The sequence below is a fragment of the Tachysurus vachellii genome, chromosome 7 (genome assembly GCF_030014155.1).
Source record: "Tachysurus vachellii isolate PV-2020 chromosome 7, HZAU_Pvac_v1, whole genome shotgun sequence".
NCBI classification, from domain to species: Eukaryota; Metazoa; Chordata; class Actinopteri; order Siluriformes; family Bagridae; genus Tachysurus; species Tachysurus vachellii.
Window position 1 is genome coordinate 22,618,134 of NC_083466.1, and position 14,803 is coordinate 22,632,936.

At 38.8% G+C, this 14,803-nt stretch overlaps 2 protein-coding genes across 2 annotated transcripts in view; one reads left to right on the forward strand and one right to left on the reverse strand.

Moving 5' to 3' along the window:
* Positions 1 to 14,803, reverse strand: part of sf3b2 (splicing factor 3b, subunit 2) — a 59,915-nt gene that overhangs the window by 45,047 nt on the left and 65 nt on the right. The window lies entirely within an intron of this gene.
* si:cabz01036022.1 (Fc receptor-like protein 5) overlaps positions 1 to 14,803 on the forward strand; it is a 91,543-nt gene that overhangs the window by 30,471 nt on the left and 46,269 nt on the right. Inside the window, exon 7 of the mRNA XM_060875021.1 lies at positions 4,862 to 5,134. Coding sequence (XP_060731004.1) covers positions 4,862 to 5,134 — 273 coding nt within the window. The remainder of the gene's footprint in view (positions 1 to 4,861; positions 5,135 to 14,803) is intronic.

Genomic DNA, 14,803 nt, shown 5'->3' on the forward strand with positions numbered 1-14,803 from the left:
TGAAGTTAACAGCCTTCAAGGCTCGAGTGCTGCAAGCCTCCCCAGGAATCCCTGAAGTCGACTCTCAAGCGCAGAATCCTGCCGACAACGCCAACGTGTTGTGGAAGTTCTGAGGTTTGAGAGATTCAAAGTATAAAGTATAACACTGGTAGACACGGGCAAGAGTAAAAAAGGTTTCACAATTTATTGTGCTCATTTGTGCAGCAGGACCCAACACTCCACATATAGCATGAGAGATGAAGGTCCATCATCATTGATTACATCAAGGTTTTATAGACAGAACTCAAATACACAAGATATGTAAAAGCAAAACATCATCAACCATTGGCTCAAAATCACCGCATGCTCGTCTCCTGATCAAGCTAATCTGACTAGGCCAAGGTCTGCTAGAAGGCCTACTAGAAGATTTACTGGAAGTTGTTTATGCCTAATTCCCGACAACTCGTCTCCAGTCCCTACCTCCCCTTTGTCCTTCTATGCTTTTACCTTGTATCTGTAGTAAAAGCATAGAAGGACAAAGCCTTATGAACATCTTTAGATTAGAAATTTCCACCACAGGATTCAAACAGAAGCTGAGACAGGCTTTGGGTGGTCAGGAACAGCTTCCAGATGACTGGGAATCAGAAGTGATCAGGGAGACAGATAGGAGGGTTCTAGGTGTGTCATCTGAAGGAGAAAAGAAAGAAATATGGTGGTGGAACAATGAAGTACAGAACAGCATTCAGAGGAAGAGAAGTGGGACGTAGAAAGGACCAAAGAAAGTAGACAGGATTAAAAGGAATCGCAACACAGAGTGAAGAGGGATATGGCAAAGGCCAAACAGAAAGCATATACAAGTTGGAAAGCCTGGAAAGCACGAGGGAAGGTGAGAAGGACTTGTATAGTTTAGCGAGACAGAGAGATAAAGATGGGAAGAATGTGCAACAAATAAGGGTGATTATAGATAGAGATGGAAAGGTGGTAACAGGCAAGAAGTGTGTGCACAGAAGAAGAGTATTTTGAGGAGCCGATGAATGAGGAAAATGAGAGGGAAAAGAAGGAGGGAGGAGGTGAATATTATAGAGCAATAGGAAAGAATAGAGGGGAGGAGGTGAGGAAGGCTGTGAGGTGAATCAAGAGTGGAAAGGCTCTCTCATTTCCTCTCTAGAATGACCTTCAAATGACACATTAAATTTAGTGTTAAAATGAACACAATAAAAGGCAGAGAGAGGGTGTGTGCTTTTAAAAGATCATACACTATGACAAGGCCACTTTGTGTTTTATAGCCAACAACTCAGGTTTGGTCAAAATATCATACACTATGTCAAGTCCTTCTACTCTCCTCACTTCATGCTTCTGCATTGTCCATACTGCCTACTGAGGGAATTCACAGTAGTTATTAATACAGCTGTGAAGTTTCCTCCTTAAATTGACAGACCAGGCACTCAAAACACTGGTTGGCAACATATCCATGTAGGACACTGCGTACCCTGAGGCTGCGTTCATCGTTACCAGAGACTTCAACTAAGCCAACCTCAGAACAGTAACACCAAAATATCTTCAACACATCATATGCAACGCACATGGGAATTGTGTTTTGGAATCTTCAGAATGCCTACAAATCCCTCCCAAATCAGATCACTCTTCCATCCTGTTCCTACCCGCTTACAGATAGAAGCTGAAACAGGACACACCCTCCCTCAAAAGCATCCTGTTCTGCTTGCGCCAATCAGATGCTATGCTTTCAGATTGTTTAAAGCATGTGGCCTGTGAGCTGTTCCTTATGACTCACATACTTATGAATATTTGGATACCATAACCTATTTAAGATGTTCTGTAAAACAAAACAACCATAAAAACAACAAAACAACGGTTGTGACTCACGTTAGAATCACAGTTCATCACCGTCAATACAAAAGATGTGACATGTAAGTCTCTATATGCTCGCTTCAATCCCACAGGTAGAGAGCTGTAGAGAGCTCCCACAGCTGATACTGCAGAGGGTTAACACACTGAAGCACTGAACCACTCACACTGAAAAAATTATAAAAAAATCTCACCAGTTCCTCCTCTTCCTCAGACTGATGAGAATGTTTTTGTATAAACCTCAGCATCATGAAATAATTTTACACCTGTACCATAGAGAGCATACTGACTGGCTGCATCAGCTGGTACAGGAGCATCACATAACTACAGAACTCTGTAGAGAGTCGTACAGACATCGTACAAACACATTGAAAAGAGTCAGAAAGAAAAAAGTTGTTGGATTTTAGCTCTACTGTTGTTACCATGCAAAGCACATGTAAAGCAGAAAAATAGAATTCAAAACACATTAAGAAAAACAGCACTTTCACATGTAACTTTACAGATTGGGAAATCAACATATGTGCTTGTTTAGAATACAGATAATACTGGGTTTTGGATTAGCGGATGACTTGTGCTAAGTTTGGTGGGAAAGTTATTTTCTAGTTTGTACAAGTTTGTAAGATTAATGTAACATGATACACTGTCTACTTCTGTCAGTAGCATCATATCTCCTTCTGGTCACAAAGATGGATATAAAATGTGTGTGTGCATGTCCTTTTTGTGGTTGTGGTTAGTTTCTGTTGGTCTTTCATAGAAACAAAGAGCTTTAAACAGTCAGCATTAGTAACTCATAACCACTAGGCTATTTTTGATTTTCATGGACTCTGCAGCAAAGAATTTACCTGAATATCAAACATATAGTTGTACTTACACACTGTACAAATCTACACTGTACAAAGGGCAGCATACTAATTAAGTTAATTAACTTGAATATTTGGAAAAAATGTCCATAGTGTATGATTGTGTGAGTGAATGAGAGTGTGTGTGTGCCCCCTGCGATGGGTTGGGACTCCGTCCAGGGTGTATCCTGCCTTGATGCCCGATGACACAGGCTCCCCGTGACCCGAGGGAGTTCGGATAAGCGGTAGAAAATAAATGAATGGATGAACTTGAATATATGTATTGTCTGTAGGTTTATTGTGTTTGTAAGAATGTCCTCCTTCATTAATGAATGAAAATGCCTTTTCACTACCCCATTATGTGACTAGCAGAAGCTGTGCCTCAATCTACATTTACAGCATTTAGCAGAAGTTCTTATCCAGAGCGACTTACAATTTATCTCATTTTTATACAACTGAGGGTTAAGGGCGTTACTCAGGGGCCCAGAAGTGGCAGCTTGGTAGATGTGGGAATCGAACTCACAACCTTCCAATTGGTGGTCCAGCACCTTAAACGCTAGTCTACCATATCTCTAGCTAATCAGATAAAAAGCTTTCCAGAAAGATCCACTTATATCATGTTGAGATGATTTATGAACCTGGGTGAGGTAGCAGAGGAACTTTACAAGATCATTCAGTTAAATAAAGTTATGTTCTGCAAATTGTTGAATTTGTTGCTTGAATTTTTGGTGGTTTAGAGGTGGAGTTCACTTGAAAATATCACACCAACTTGCACCACAACGGAAATCTTTCTCTCCTTCTTATTTTTGTGTATGAAGACAGGAAGTGTAGAGGCTTTAATCCAAACCACTGATCATTTGGTCATTTATCGGTCTGACATAATGGAGCTGTGGACACGCCGTATGATGATCTGTGAGTAAAAATGTTTTCTTTGTGTCTATATTAAAGTGAGTGGTGGGTTAAAAAATTGTTCACATGATGTCTGTTGTCCTGTGTACAGAGATTATTAATATAGGAGAATAATATAGGATATAGGTTAGACTGAGCGTATAGAAGAGAATAATCTGCTGTGTTTTTGCTAATGTTCTCAGGAAATGTGCTGCTGTTTAACTTCTCACAATATATCCCACAATAAAGTGGCAGCTCTACTGCATCAATCCCTAATCATTAAGAAGAAGGAAGTGACGCAATTCAGCTTCATTAATGAGCTGTTAGCTGAGTGAAAATAACTTCTCTAAACATTATATATTATTGGAACAGGTAAAACATGTCTAATAGCTGAAGTGAAATTAAAAATAGAGATTTTGTTATTTACAGGACATGACATTGTTCTCATTTGTCTTCTTATAGAAATGAAAAATTCAGCATTACATATTCTCTGTTGTGGAAATTAAACTATAATATAATTTGATGGGAGGTGAAATAATGTGATGAAATAAATCTTGTCTTTGCTTTTATTCAAAGAGAAGATTACAGAGTAATCCATTTCAGCTAAAAGGGCAGAGCTCACACACCAAACTCTGACAAAAATAGAAGTTCAAACTCTTGTTTTTATAGTTAAGATCTCTGGCTGCTATCATGACGTTTGTCACACCAGAATGAGCTCATGGTTTCTGTGGTGTCTCATGACTGTCATCAGATATATAAGAAAATAACTTGTCAGAGCATGTATGTTAGGTTATCTTTTTTATTCAAATAAAATATTTTTTATCTACAATTTACAGAACATTTCTCTGTTTCTCTTCCTTTTTTAGTGCTTATTTCACTTATCCGAGTTGGACAAGCTCAAGGTGATTTCTACAGTATATATTTTTATTGCTTAAGGAGGTCTTAAAAATAATGAAATTAAATTTTTTTTTTTTTTTTTTTTTTTACATTACATTACACAGTGATTGTTTTTGGTAAAATTTTGCAAATCAAAAATGTTCTTATTGTGGGTTAATAATGTAAAAGTCATAGAATAAATATCTACAGTATAACAACATGTGTACAACAAAACGGTGCTCAGTACTATTACATACAGTACACTTCTTAATGAGCTTTAGGTATTATTATTCCATATACACTACACCATCACTAATGGTTTGACTAATCACAGTCTAATGACAGTAGAATCAGAACTGTATTTATTGCAGTGTTTATTTTGAGGTGTTAATAATAAGATTATGTTTCTGCAGAGAGTCCTAAAGCTGTGGTGACCATAAAGCCTGACAAACATGTGTTCAGAGGAGAGACTGTGACTCTCAGGTGTGAAATACAGGGAGGAGGAGACACTGAGTGGACATACAGCTGGTATAAAGATGACCAAATCTACAGAGACCACAAAACCCAGGAGTTCAGTCTCAACTCAGTTAGAAGTGAACACAGTGTTAAATACACCTGCAGAGGGAGGAGACGCAGTGACTATCAGAGCTCAGAGATCAGTGATGCTGTTACTCTCACTGTAGCAGGTGAGTGTGTGAGTTTGTGTTATCTTGTCATTAATTACATGTAAACTCTGTATGATTTTGTTCCATGTTTGTTATCCATTAGATGTAGCAGAGACAGTAATGACTGTGTCTCCACTGATCTGGCTGACTGAAGGAGATTCAGTGACTCTAAGCTGTGAGGTTAAACACTCCTCTACAGGCTGGACATTCAGCTGGTACAAAAATGTTCTCTACACAGACAGTCAGGGTTCCCTCAGGTCCAGAACATCACTCCTCTCAGACAGCAGCAGAGGATCTGGAGGCTCCTACACTCTCAGTCCTGTTACTCTGAATCACACAGGAGTTTATATGTGCAGAGCTGAGAGAGGAGTCTTTCACACACAGCACAGCAGTCTACAGCTTCTGTGGATCACTGGTGAGGAAATAAAACATTTTTGAGTTTACTTTAAGTAAATAAGTGTAAATGAATGAATCAATGCATAAATAGAGATTTTATTAAATAAAGAGTTAAATAAACACATCTAGAGGTGGTTTGGGGCTACATAATTTTTTATGAAGCAGCCTGGTCTGTAGAGGTTTATGTAGCATGTAGACCATACTACACTTTATGCTCTGAAAAACAGCCAAGCAACTGTCCAAAATTCACAGCAGATCTGTAAGGTAAGAGACTGCCAAGTGCATGAACAGTGCTTTTAAAGTAACACTGACAAATTTTAGCTTTTATTCCATTATTGCAGTTGCCATAATGCACACTGCTTATGTGCACCACATTCTGAATGTGCTTTGTGCTTGATGTAGGTCAATGAATTATACAAAACATTTCATGACTAATTTGATTTGTTTGTAGCATTATGAAAAAATTAAGCAATAATTCCATATTAATAACTAACCACGTTACATCCCATCAGTGTTGACATCTTTCTGAGATTTCATAATGTCAATACTAAATGAATTGATGATGCTTGATATACTTTTTATATATTTTTATTCTATACATAATATAATTATAAAAAATATAGCTTTTTTCTAAACTGAAATCTTACCATATATTCATTTCCCCCCCCCTCAGTGTTTCCTTTAATACTATTTGTTAGCCTTTTTTCTCACAGTTTATATTATCAGTCTTTAATCTCTCATGAAACAAATTACTTTGTTAAACAACAAACTGTTTCTAAATCTGTTTATTATTGGTCTCAGATTATTTAGCGCATCTGCCTCACAAGTCTCACAAGACACAATACCACATTAGAACAAGCACATTTGTCAGGGACGCGGGAATAAAACAGACCAAAATGCAGGATAGATAAAAGAAAACAGGGTTTATTAACTAAAAAAAAAACACGAAACAGGACAAAGACAAAACCAGACGCGACTCGAACGAAGACAAGAGAAGACAACAGAGGATTCCGTGCTGCTCAAGGCAACGCGGCTCAGCTAAATACTAATAACAATCAGACACATGAGGAACAGGTGTGCAGAGGCGGGAAGGAAGAGACCAGGGCAGGGCAGACATGTGACACAAAACATAAACAAAAGCATGTGGCCAAAGTCCTGACAACATTAATATAAATCTATTTATAGTTACAGCTGTAACTACTGAGCTGTTATGCGAAAAAAATGCGACCTTCTGATTTGAGCATTCAACTGTGCTGCCCTATAACATGAAATAATATATATTTTGTGTGTATGTAATAACTTTTATTTTTAAACTTAAAAGCAATTAAAGGTTTAGTCCTGGGTTCATTTTTAATGTTACACATAATATACTGCACATGTACAGGAGCAATATAATAAAATCATAAAATATTTGACACATAATAATTTCATAATAAACTTCAATTATTTGTGTATTTCAGGTGAATCTCCTCCAGAATCTCTGATCATCAGACCGAGCAGAACTCAACACTTTACTGCTGACTCTCTCTCACTGAGCTGTGAGGACCAGAGTAACTCTTCTGGATGGACAGTGAGAAGATACAGATACAGTGAGACATTCGTCGGTTGTTCATCACTTTCAGGATCTACATGTAACATCAACTTCCTCTCTATATCACACACTGGTGTTTATTGGTGTCAGTCTGTATCTGGAGGATACAGTAAACCTGTCAACATCACAGTGCACAGTGAGTCTTCAATGTTCTCATCTGTAACAGATTTACAATATACAGGACTAGAGATAACACTTTTAAACTCTACTGAACTCAGTGTAAAGAAATGAACATTGTGCTACACTCTCTCTGATATTTCCCACTGATAGAGCTCTCTGTGTTAAAATCATTATATTATTTTACACACTTTCTATTTTCAGTGTCTTCTTTCTCTTTCCTACAGATGGTGCTGTGATCCTGGACAGTCCTGTACATCCTGTGACTGAGGGACATAATCTGACTTTACGCTGTTTATTTCGCAACAAAAAGATCCCAGGTTCTTGGTGTAGATTTCTATAAAGATGATTCCATCCTTCACTCCCAGACTACAGGAGAGATGACCATCAGTAGTGTCTCAAAGTCTGATGAAGGTTTCTACCACTGTAAACACCCAGAGAGAGGAGAGTCACTGAAAAGCTGGGTTTCAGTCAGAGGTGAGAAATATTTATTCAGTTAATCTAGTAAGCAATAAAACTGAATGGGATTTTAGTAAAATATCCAGTGATGTGGTGTGATACAGCTCAATATATATAGAAAGTACATACTTTAGAACTAATCTCATTAATATTTAAATTACAGTCAGATTCTGCAGCTCTGTGGTATTTCTGCATGTTGTGTATGATATGTATCTTCATTTGAATCTTGTATTTATTAGAGCCTTGTACTAGACTTTCCCCAATATTATAATTAATATTTTACTCCTCATCATATCGCATGTAGGAGCTTCAGTGTCAGTGCTCAGACTGATCAGCAGTCTAGTGACAGTTTCTGTGTATCTGCTGCTGACCATCATTCTGGCAGTGAAATGTTTCAGAGCTCGAGGTAAAAACATTTTCAGTCTATTTCACATAATAAACACACTGACAGGTAACAGGACAAATGATTTGAGTTTGTACTACCATTTTACCTGAACATTACCACAATACACACTTTAGTTACAGTATTAAAACACTAAAATGCAGTTACAGTAATGAATTATAATTAAAGTACAGATGCTTAGAAATAATAGTTTAGTAAAATTAATGAGTATGTAATTGTGTGATTTCTGTATGATTTAAATGACAGGATGTTCATCTATTTGTATTAAACCATTCCATATTGTTTTTTTAATTAAAAGAGAGTTTTATGTAATTTTTTGTTTGTTTTTTGAATACATGTGCATTTTCATTCACGTTCATGAAATATGAAAACAGTCATAGGAATTGTATTCTAATTGTATAAATTCTATTCACCATTTGTCAATAAAACTGTTTTCTTTATTTTATAGTTCAGACTGATGAAGACACCCAGAATGCTGTTATTGAGGAGTGAACAAAAATAAATCAGATTTTAAGATTGTGAAATAATTTTGATGTCTCACATTTAAATACTTACTACCAGATGTTTTTTCTTCTGAAGTTTTCACACCTCTTCATGGGGTTATGAATTATATTAATGCAGTGTACATTAAAATTAACTAGATATTAAGATCACATCTTTAATTCGTCTCTACTCTCTATCTAGTAATATTTGTCTTCATATAACTGGGTAAAATATTTTATAGATTAAGTAAACTTATTAAAATTTTGTACAGATGCCATTGGCAAACAGAATATCATCTATGTACATTGTTAACTAACTCTGATCACTGAGGACAGGTGAGGAGGTTTATTGTTAGTTTATCATTATAGTTCATGATTAAATGATCTGACACAAAAAAAAAGTCAATGTTTTCTAGTTTGGCATCTGGACTTTTTTAGCACTGTTAATAGTCAATAATATCTTTTAATAGTCAACCATTTCTATTAATAGTCAATAATTTACAGATTTTTTACAGAAAATGTGTTGAAAGTGGTGACTCAGTGCTTCAGTCTTTGCATTGATCAGAATGTTGTCAGTTTAAATCGCATCATCTCGAGCAAAAATCATCTGTTCATCCCTTAACTGCTCTTTTGTATCTTGTCTCAGCTGTAAGTTGCCAGGAAATTTAAAATGAAAATGTTTGTCATTTAAAAATTATATATCAAGTCAAGAGTCAAGTCAAGAAGCTTTTATTGTCATTTCAACCATACATAGATGTTGCAGTACAATGAGACAAGGTTTCTCCAGGATCATAGTGACGTGACATATGGCTAAGTATGGTGACCCTTACTCAGAATTCGTTCTCTGCATTTAACCCATCCAAAGTGAGTCAAACTCTCTAACCATTAGCCCACCAAAGGTCATTTACCCATCATGGTGCTATACTGTATATAGTAAAACAAAGACAGAGCTATAAGGACTTAGTAAGTTAGTCCTAGCCACATAAAGTATATAATTTATAACAAACCATTTATATAAGCAATACCAGTATCTTAACTATAATGCAGACCAGGTCTGTCAAAAGGCTTTGATATTATAGTTTTAAAAAGTAAAGTTTTCCTTGGTTTTCTTCCTTTCTTTCTTTTTTTTTTAAAAAAGGCTTTTGCACAATGTTACTTTTGAATAAATAATATGCAATTTAAACTGTTTTCAATGTGCATTTCTTATCTAACTCCATGTTCTAAAGAAGAGAGATTACTGTAAATATACAATACAGTGCCCCGTTGTGTGTCATTAATGTGTACAGCCAGAAGGTGTCGCTGTTCAGTAGCGTTTCAAATAATTGAACCATTTTTCGAGAGAGTCGGTTCAAATATGTAGATTTGATTGAAGGCTTCGTTTATAACCGTTTACTGCCAGTTTTTATGTTAAGTCCACTTTAGTTTTTGGGTTAGATGCTAAAATGTAACTGTGAAAATGTGATATAGTTTATTTAAAAAGAGTGATTAAAGAAGAAGGTCTTTTAGTGACCATGTTAGAAACTGCAGTGTAAATATATACAGGGTTATTTTTATTTTCTTTAAACCTCTCCACAAATTGTACAGAAGTCCTAAGGTGCCATGGATTATTATTTTTTTTCTTTCTTGTGTAACAATGCATGGCCTCTTAGGACTTATGTTAAACAGTGAAAGTAAACTGTTTACTTAAACTGGGTTTGCACAGTAAAAAGTTTATTTATTACTTTAAGTAAGCTTAATAAAACCTGTATTTGATCTAGTTTGTAGAGAATATTCAATTGAGATAGGCGTGTGTGGTGATCTATTCATTTCAGTGTGTGGAATCTACTATCTACATCGTTTACAACTATTAACGTCTATCACCCAGTAGCCCTGAACTACATAGTAATTGTATTGTTCCTCTAACTCGGCATTCAAGGACACAACGCACAGGATAATATCAGACAACACTTTATTTCTTCTATCGCACTTGTTGCTTAACCTCTTAGCCCTCAAGCCCCATCAGGTGGCCACAACCTGCCACTACATCTCCTCCCTTTAAGACAAAGCATACTTGTTTTACCAGCACTTTAAAATAGTGGCATACATTTAACAGTATAGCTACTCCATTATTTAACTCACTTACTAACTTTATGAATTACTTCAAATCCTTTATTTAACTTAAAAGTTAAATAAAGGAGAAACTAACGGAAGACTATTTACTTTACAGTAGCCATTTATGTAGACTTAATCTTAATGTAAACTTCAATACATCAAACATGTATTTCCTAATAAACCTTTATCTTTTCCAACAGAAAATTAGGACTCTTTTTTCTTTTACTCTGTGGTGTGTATGCATGTGTTTCGTGTTCAAAGGTCTAGTCTCTCAGGAGCCTTAGACAGCCTCCCTGACCTAGTCATTATCACTTCACCTGGTGCAGGAGGCACCGGAACTTTCCTGAGGTGTGAACGGTTGCATCTTCCGTCTGGGGTCTCTACCTCATAAGACCGTGGTGTAGTTGCAGTATTGACAACTGTCCATTTTGTGCTTGTAGGTTTGATCCATACATGCTGTCCCGGCTGGAGAGGTGGTAGGGTTTGAGTACGGTGTCGGCGATTGAATGTTTGTTCCTGTTGCTGTTTCAGCGCTATATCCTTTTTTCTGAATCTGACAAGATCAGGCCACTGTGGTTGTAACTGTTCTGGTGACACTGGAACCGGTGTTCTGATTCTCCTCCCCATCAGTAGTTGTGCTGGGGAGCCCCCATGCGCCAATGGAGTGGCTCTGTGGGCCAGCAGAGCTTTGTGGAAATCACCCTCTTTCGCTAAAAGGGACTTCACTGTTCTGACAGCCCGTTCCGCCTCCCCATTGCTGCGGGGGTAACATGGACTGCTTGTCACATGGGTAAAGTCATAGTCCTATGCAAATTGAGCGAATTCATTACAGGAGAACTGAGGACCATTGTCCGTGACCAGCACTTCTGGACATCTGTATCTTCCAAACACGCGTTAAATCTGGCAATGGTCTGTTTTGCTGATGTGCTGACCTGTAGGGAGCAAACTTCAATATAGCGAGAGAAATAGTCTATCATAACTAAGTAGTTCCCATTCAGCCGCGACTCTCTGCCATGGTCTACTTGGGAGTTCAGTCGTGAGGAGAGGCTCAGCTGGTATTTGAGCTTCACGTGCACAAATCTCGCATCACTCTACCATTTACTTTACTGCAGACGTGATAGCTGGCCACCAGACTGATTCTCTGGCCCTAGCTTGACATTTGTTGATACCCTGATGCCCCTGGTGCAATCTCTGCAGGATGTCAGGTCTCATGCATTCAGGGATTATAAGTCTCTCTCCTCTCATGAGCAGTCCTTTTCCTTCATGCAAGACTGACCGATTGGGCCAGTAGGGTAGCAGCTGCTCATGCACATCTCGTCTGTGTTTTGGCCAGCCATTTGCAATGTATTGGCTGAGACGTTGCAGACATCATCTGAAGTTTGTGCACTCTTAATCTGTTCCAGCTTCGTTGGTGTGGCTGGCAAACTGTCTACTACACTGTCCAGATAAGCTTTGTATTCCCTTTCCAAGTCTAGCTCTGCCTCTGTAGCTGTGGCTGGAAGAGGCGCTCTGGACAGGGTGTCAGCCGTTATCAGGTTTTTACCTGGGACATGGATGATGTTGATATTAAATCTGAGCAGCCTGAGTCTGAATCTGATAATCCTTGGCGGGAGGTCATCCAATGCTCTGGACTTCAGAAGTGTAATGAGTGGCTTGTGGTCAGTCCTTATGGTAAAATCCAGTCCACATAAGTATCCTCGCAAGCGCTCACATGCCCAGGTCACAGCCAAAGCCTCCTTTTCTATTTGAGCATATCTTGATTCAGTTTTGGTCAGACTTCTAGAAATGAAAACCACAGGTCTCCAGTCACCATCTGTCTGTTTTTGTGTCAAGACACCTCCTAATCCATATGAAGAGGCATCAGCTGATACCATGGTTTCGTGATTTGGGCTGTACTGGGCTAACACTGTCTCTGACCCCAATACGTTTTTTGTTTCAAGAAATGCTTTCTGTTGAGGTGCTCCCCATGTCCAGCTGTTCTCTGTCCTTAACAGGTCATGAATGGGCTTTGTCAGATCAGGCAGGTGTGGTGAAAATTTGCCTACAAAGTTTACCATGCCCATGAAACGGCGAACATCTGCCACATCCTTTGGCTCAGGCATGTCAAGGATTGCCTTTATTTTACCAGGGTCTGCTCTGATGCCTTGATTATTTATGACATGACCCAGAAAGCAAATTTCTGTCAGAGCAAACTGGCATTTCTCGTTCAGTGTGAGTCCGGCCTCTCTGAATTTTTGTAACACCTTGTGCAGCCTGTCATCATGCTCTGCCCGGTCTCTTCCTATAACAAGGACATCATCAACATGGCATAGGACCCCGTCCACACCATCAACCAGCTGAGAGATCCTCTTCTGGAAATTTTCGGGTGCTGAAGATATACCGAAAGGTAGCCTTTTGAAGTAATAGCGCCCCTCTGGAGTAATGAACGTGATCAACAGCATTGAGTCTTTGTGGAGTGGCACCTGCCAGAAGCCTGATGTCGCATCGAGCTTTGTAAAAACTTTGGCTCCCTCCAGCTTGGCCAGTGTCTCCTCCACTGCCAGTAGGATATGTCTCTCTCTGATGACACTCTCATTCAGCTGGGTTAAGTCCACGCAAATACGAATTTTCCCCGACGGTTTCACTATCGGGACCATACCTGCGCACCATTCTGTCGGTTCTTCAACACGGGCTATGACTCCCATCCTCTCCATCCGGTTTAGTTCCTCTTTGACTTTGACCCGTAGAGGAATAGCTACATGTCTCAGCACAGAGAGGGCATAGGGTGCTGCATTGTCTCTCAACTTGATTTTGTACTCCCCCTTAAGGTTACCCAGCCCTTTAAATACATCTGGGTAAGTAGAGCGAAAGTGAGTCTCTGCATCATCAATGCTATTGAGCTGGGGGATCATCCGTAGTCTGCGGATAGCAGGAAGACCCAACAAGGGTGTGGTAAAGTCTTTCACAGTGAACACCTCCTCCTCAATCTTTTTGTCCCCTCTCTGAATGACTGCATGCACTTGCCCTTTAACATCCAGAGGTTGGCCGGCAGGACCCAGTAGCAGTCTGCGCGACGCTGAGTGTCTGCCATATCTATCCAGTGTGAATTCCGATTCTGGGATCGCAGTCACAGACGCACCCGTATCCACTTTGAAACGCAATGGGCTGCCGTTTATGGTAAGTATTTCAGTCCATGTGGATGACTGTGGATAGTCAACAGCCCCAAGATAAGCCGCTCCATCCTCTTCAATTGAATCAAGCTTTTGAACTGATCTGCACACAGCCGCAAAGTGTCCCTTCTTTTGACATTTTCTACACTCAACGTCTTTTGCTGGGCATTCAGTCCATGAATGTTTTGGGGTTTTGCCACACTTCCCACACTGTTTTGACTTAGTTGAGGTAGACTAAGGCTGATAATGGTTTCCACGTTGAAAAGATTTTTTTCTTTGAACATGTCTCTTACTGTTATGAGAAAGTGCATCTACTTGTCCTGGCGAATCAGCTGACCGCAGAACAGCTTGTTGCTTTTTTACTTCCTTTTACTTCCTTTTAATCCATGTGGGCCATGATTTTGGCTCGAAATCGAATGGTCCCGGTGGCGTGATAGTAAATATGTGGTCCATGCTGCCTGCTTTTAGCTAGCCGCTAGCCCATTGCTAGCTCTCGCTGACTCGCTCTCTCTTGCTCCAGAGATTATAACTCTCATGCAAGTAAACTGTTCCAGGTTCAGACAACACTTTATTTCTTCTATCGCACTTGTTGCTTAACCTCTTAGCCCTCAAGCCCCATCAGGTGGCCACAACCTGCCACTGCAGTAATGAAGTGCTTCAAAAGACTGGTCCCAACCTTTCCAGTGAGGACTCCATTGCACACCTCTATCACACAGCCCTTAGTCACTTGAACATCAGAAAAAGGGAATTATGTTAAAATGCTGTTTGTAGACCAACAACAACAAAAAAATTTGCTCAGAACAAATCCAATGGGAGCTAAACCACAATAATGTGATTTTGTACTTTTGTATTTACACCTTTATTGTCATTTTTCTCATGTTAATTTTCTCCTTTTACTGTAGTTTCTCACAGACGTAAAACTCATATTTAGACATATAGATGCTAAATCCTTTATTATTTGATGTCAATCTTGCAGTGTATCAAATATATTTCTGTATGAAG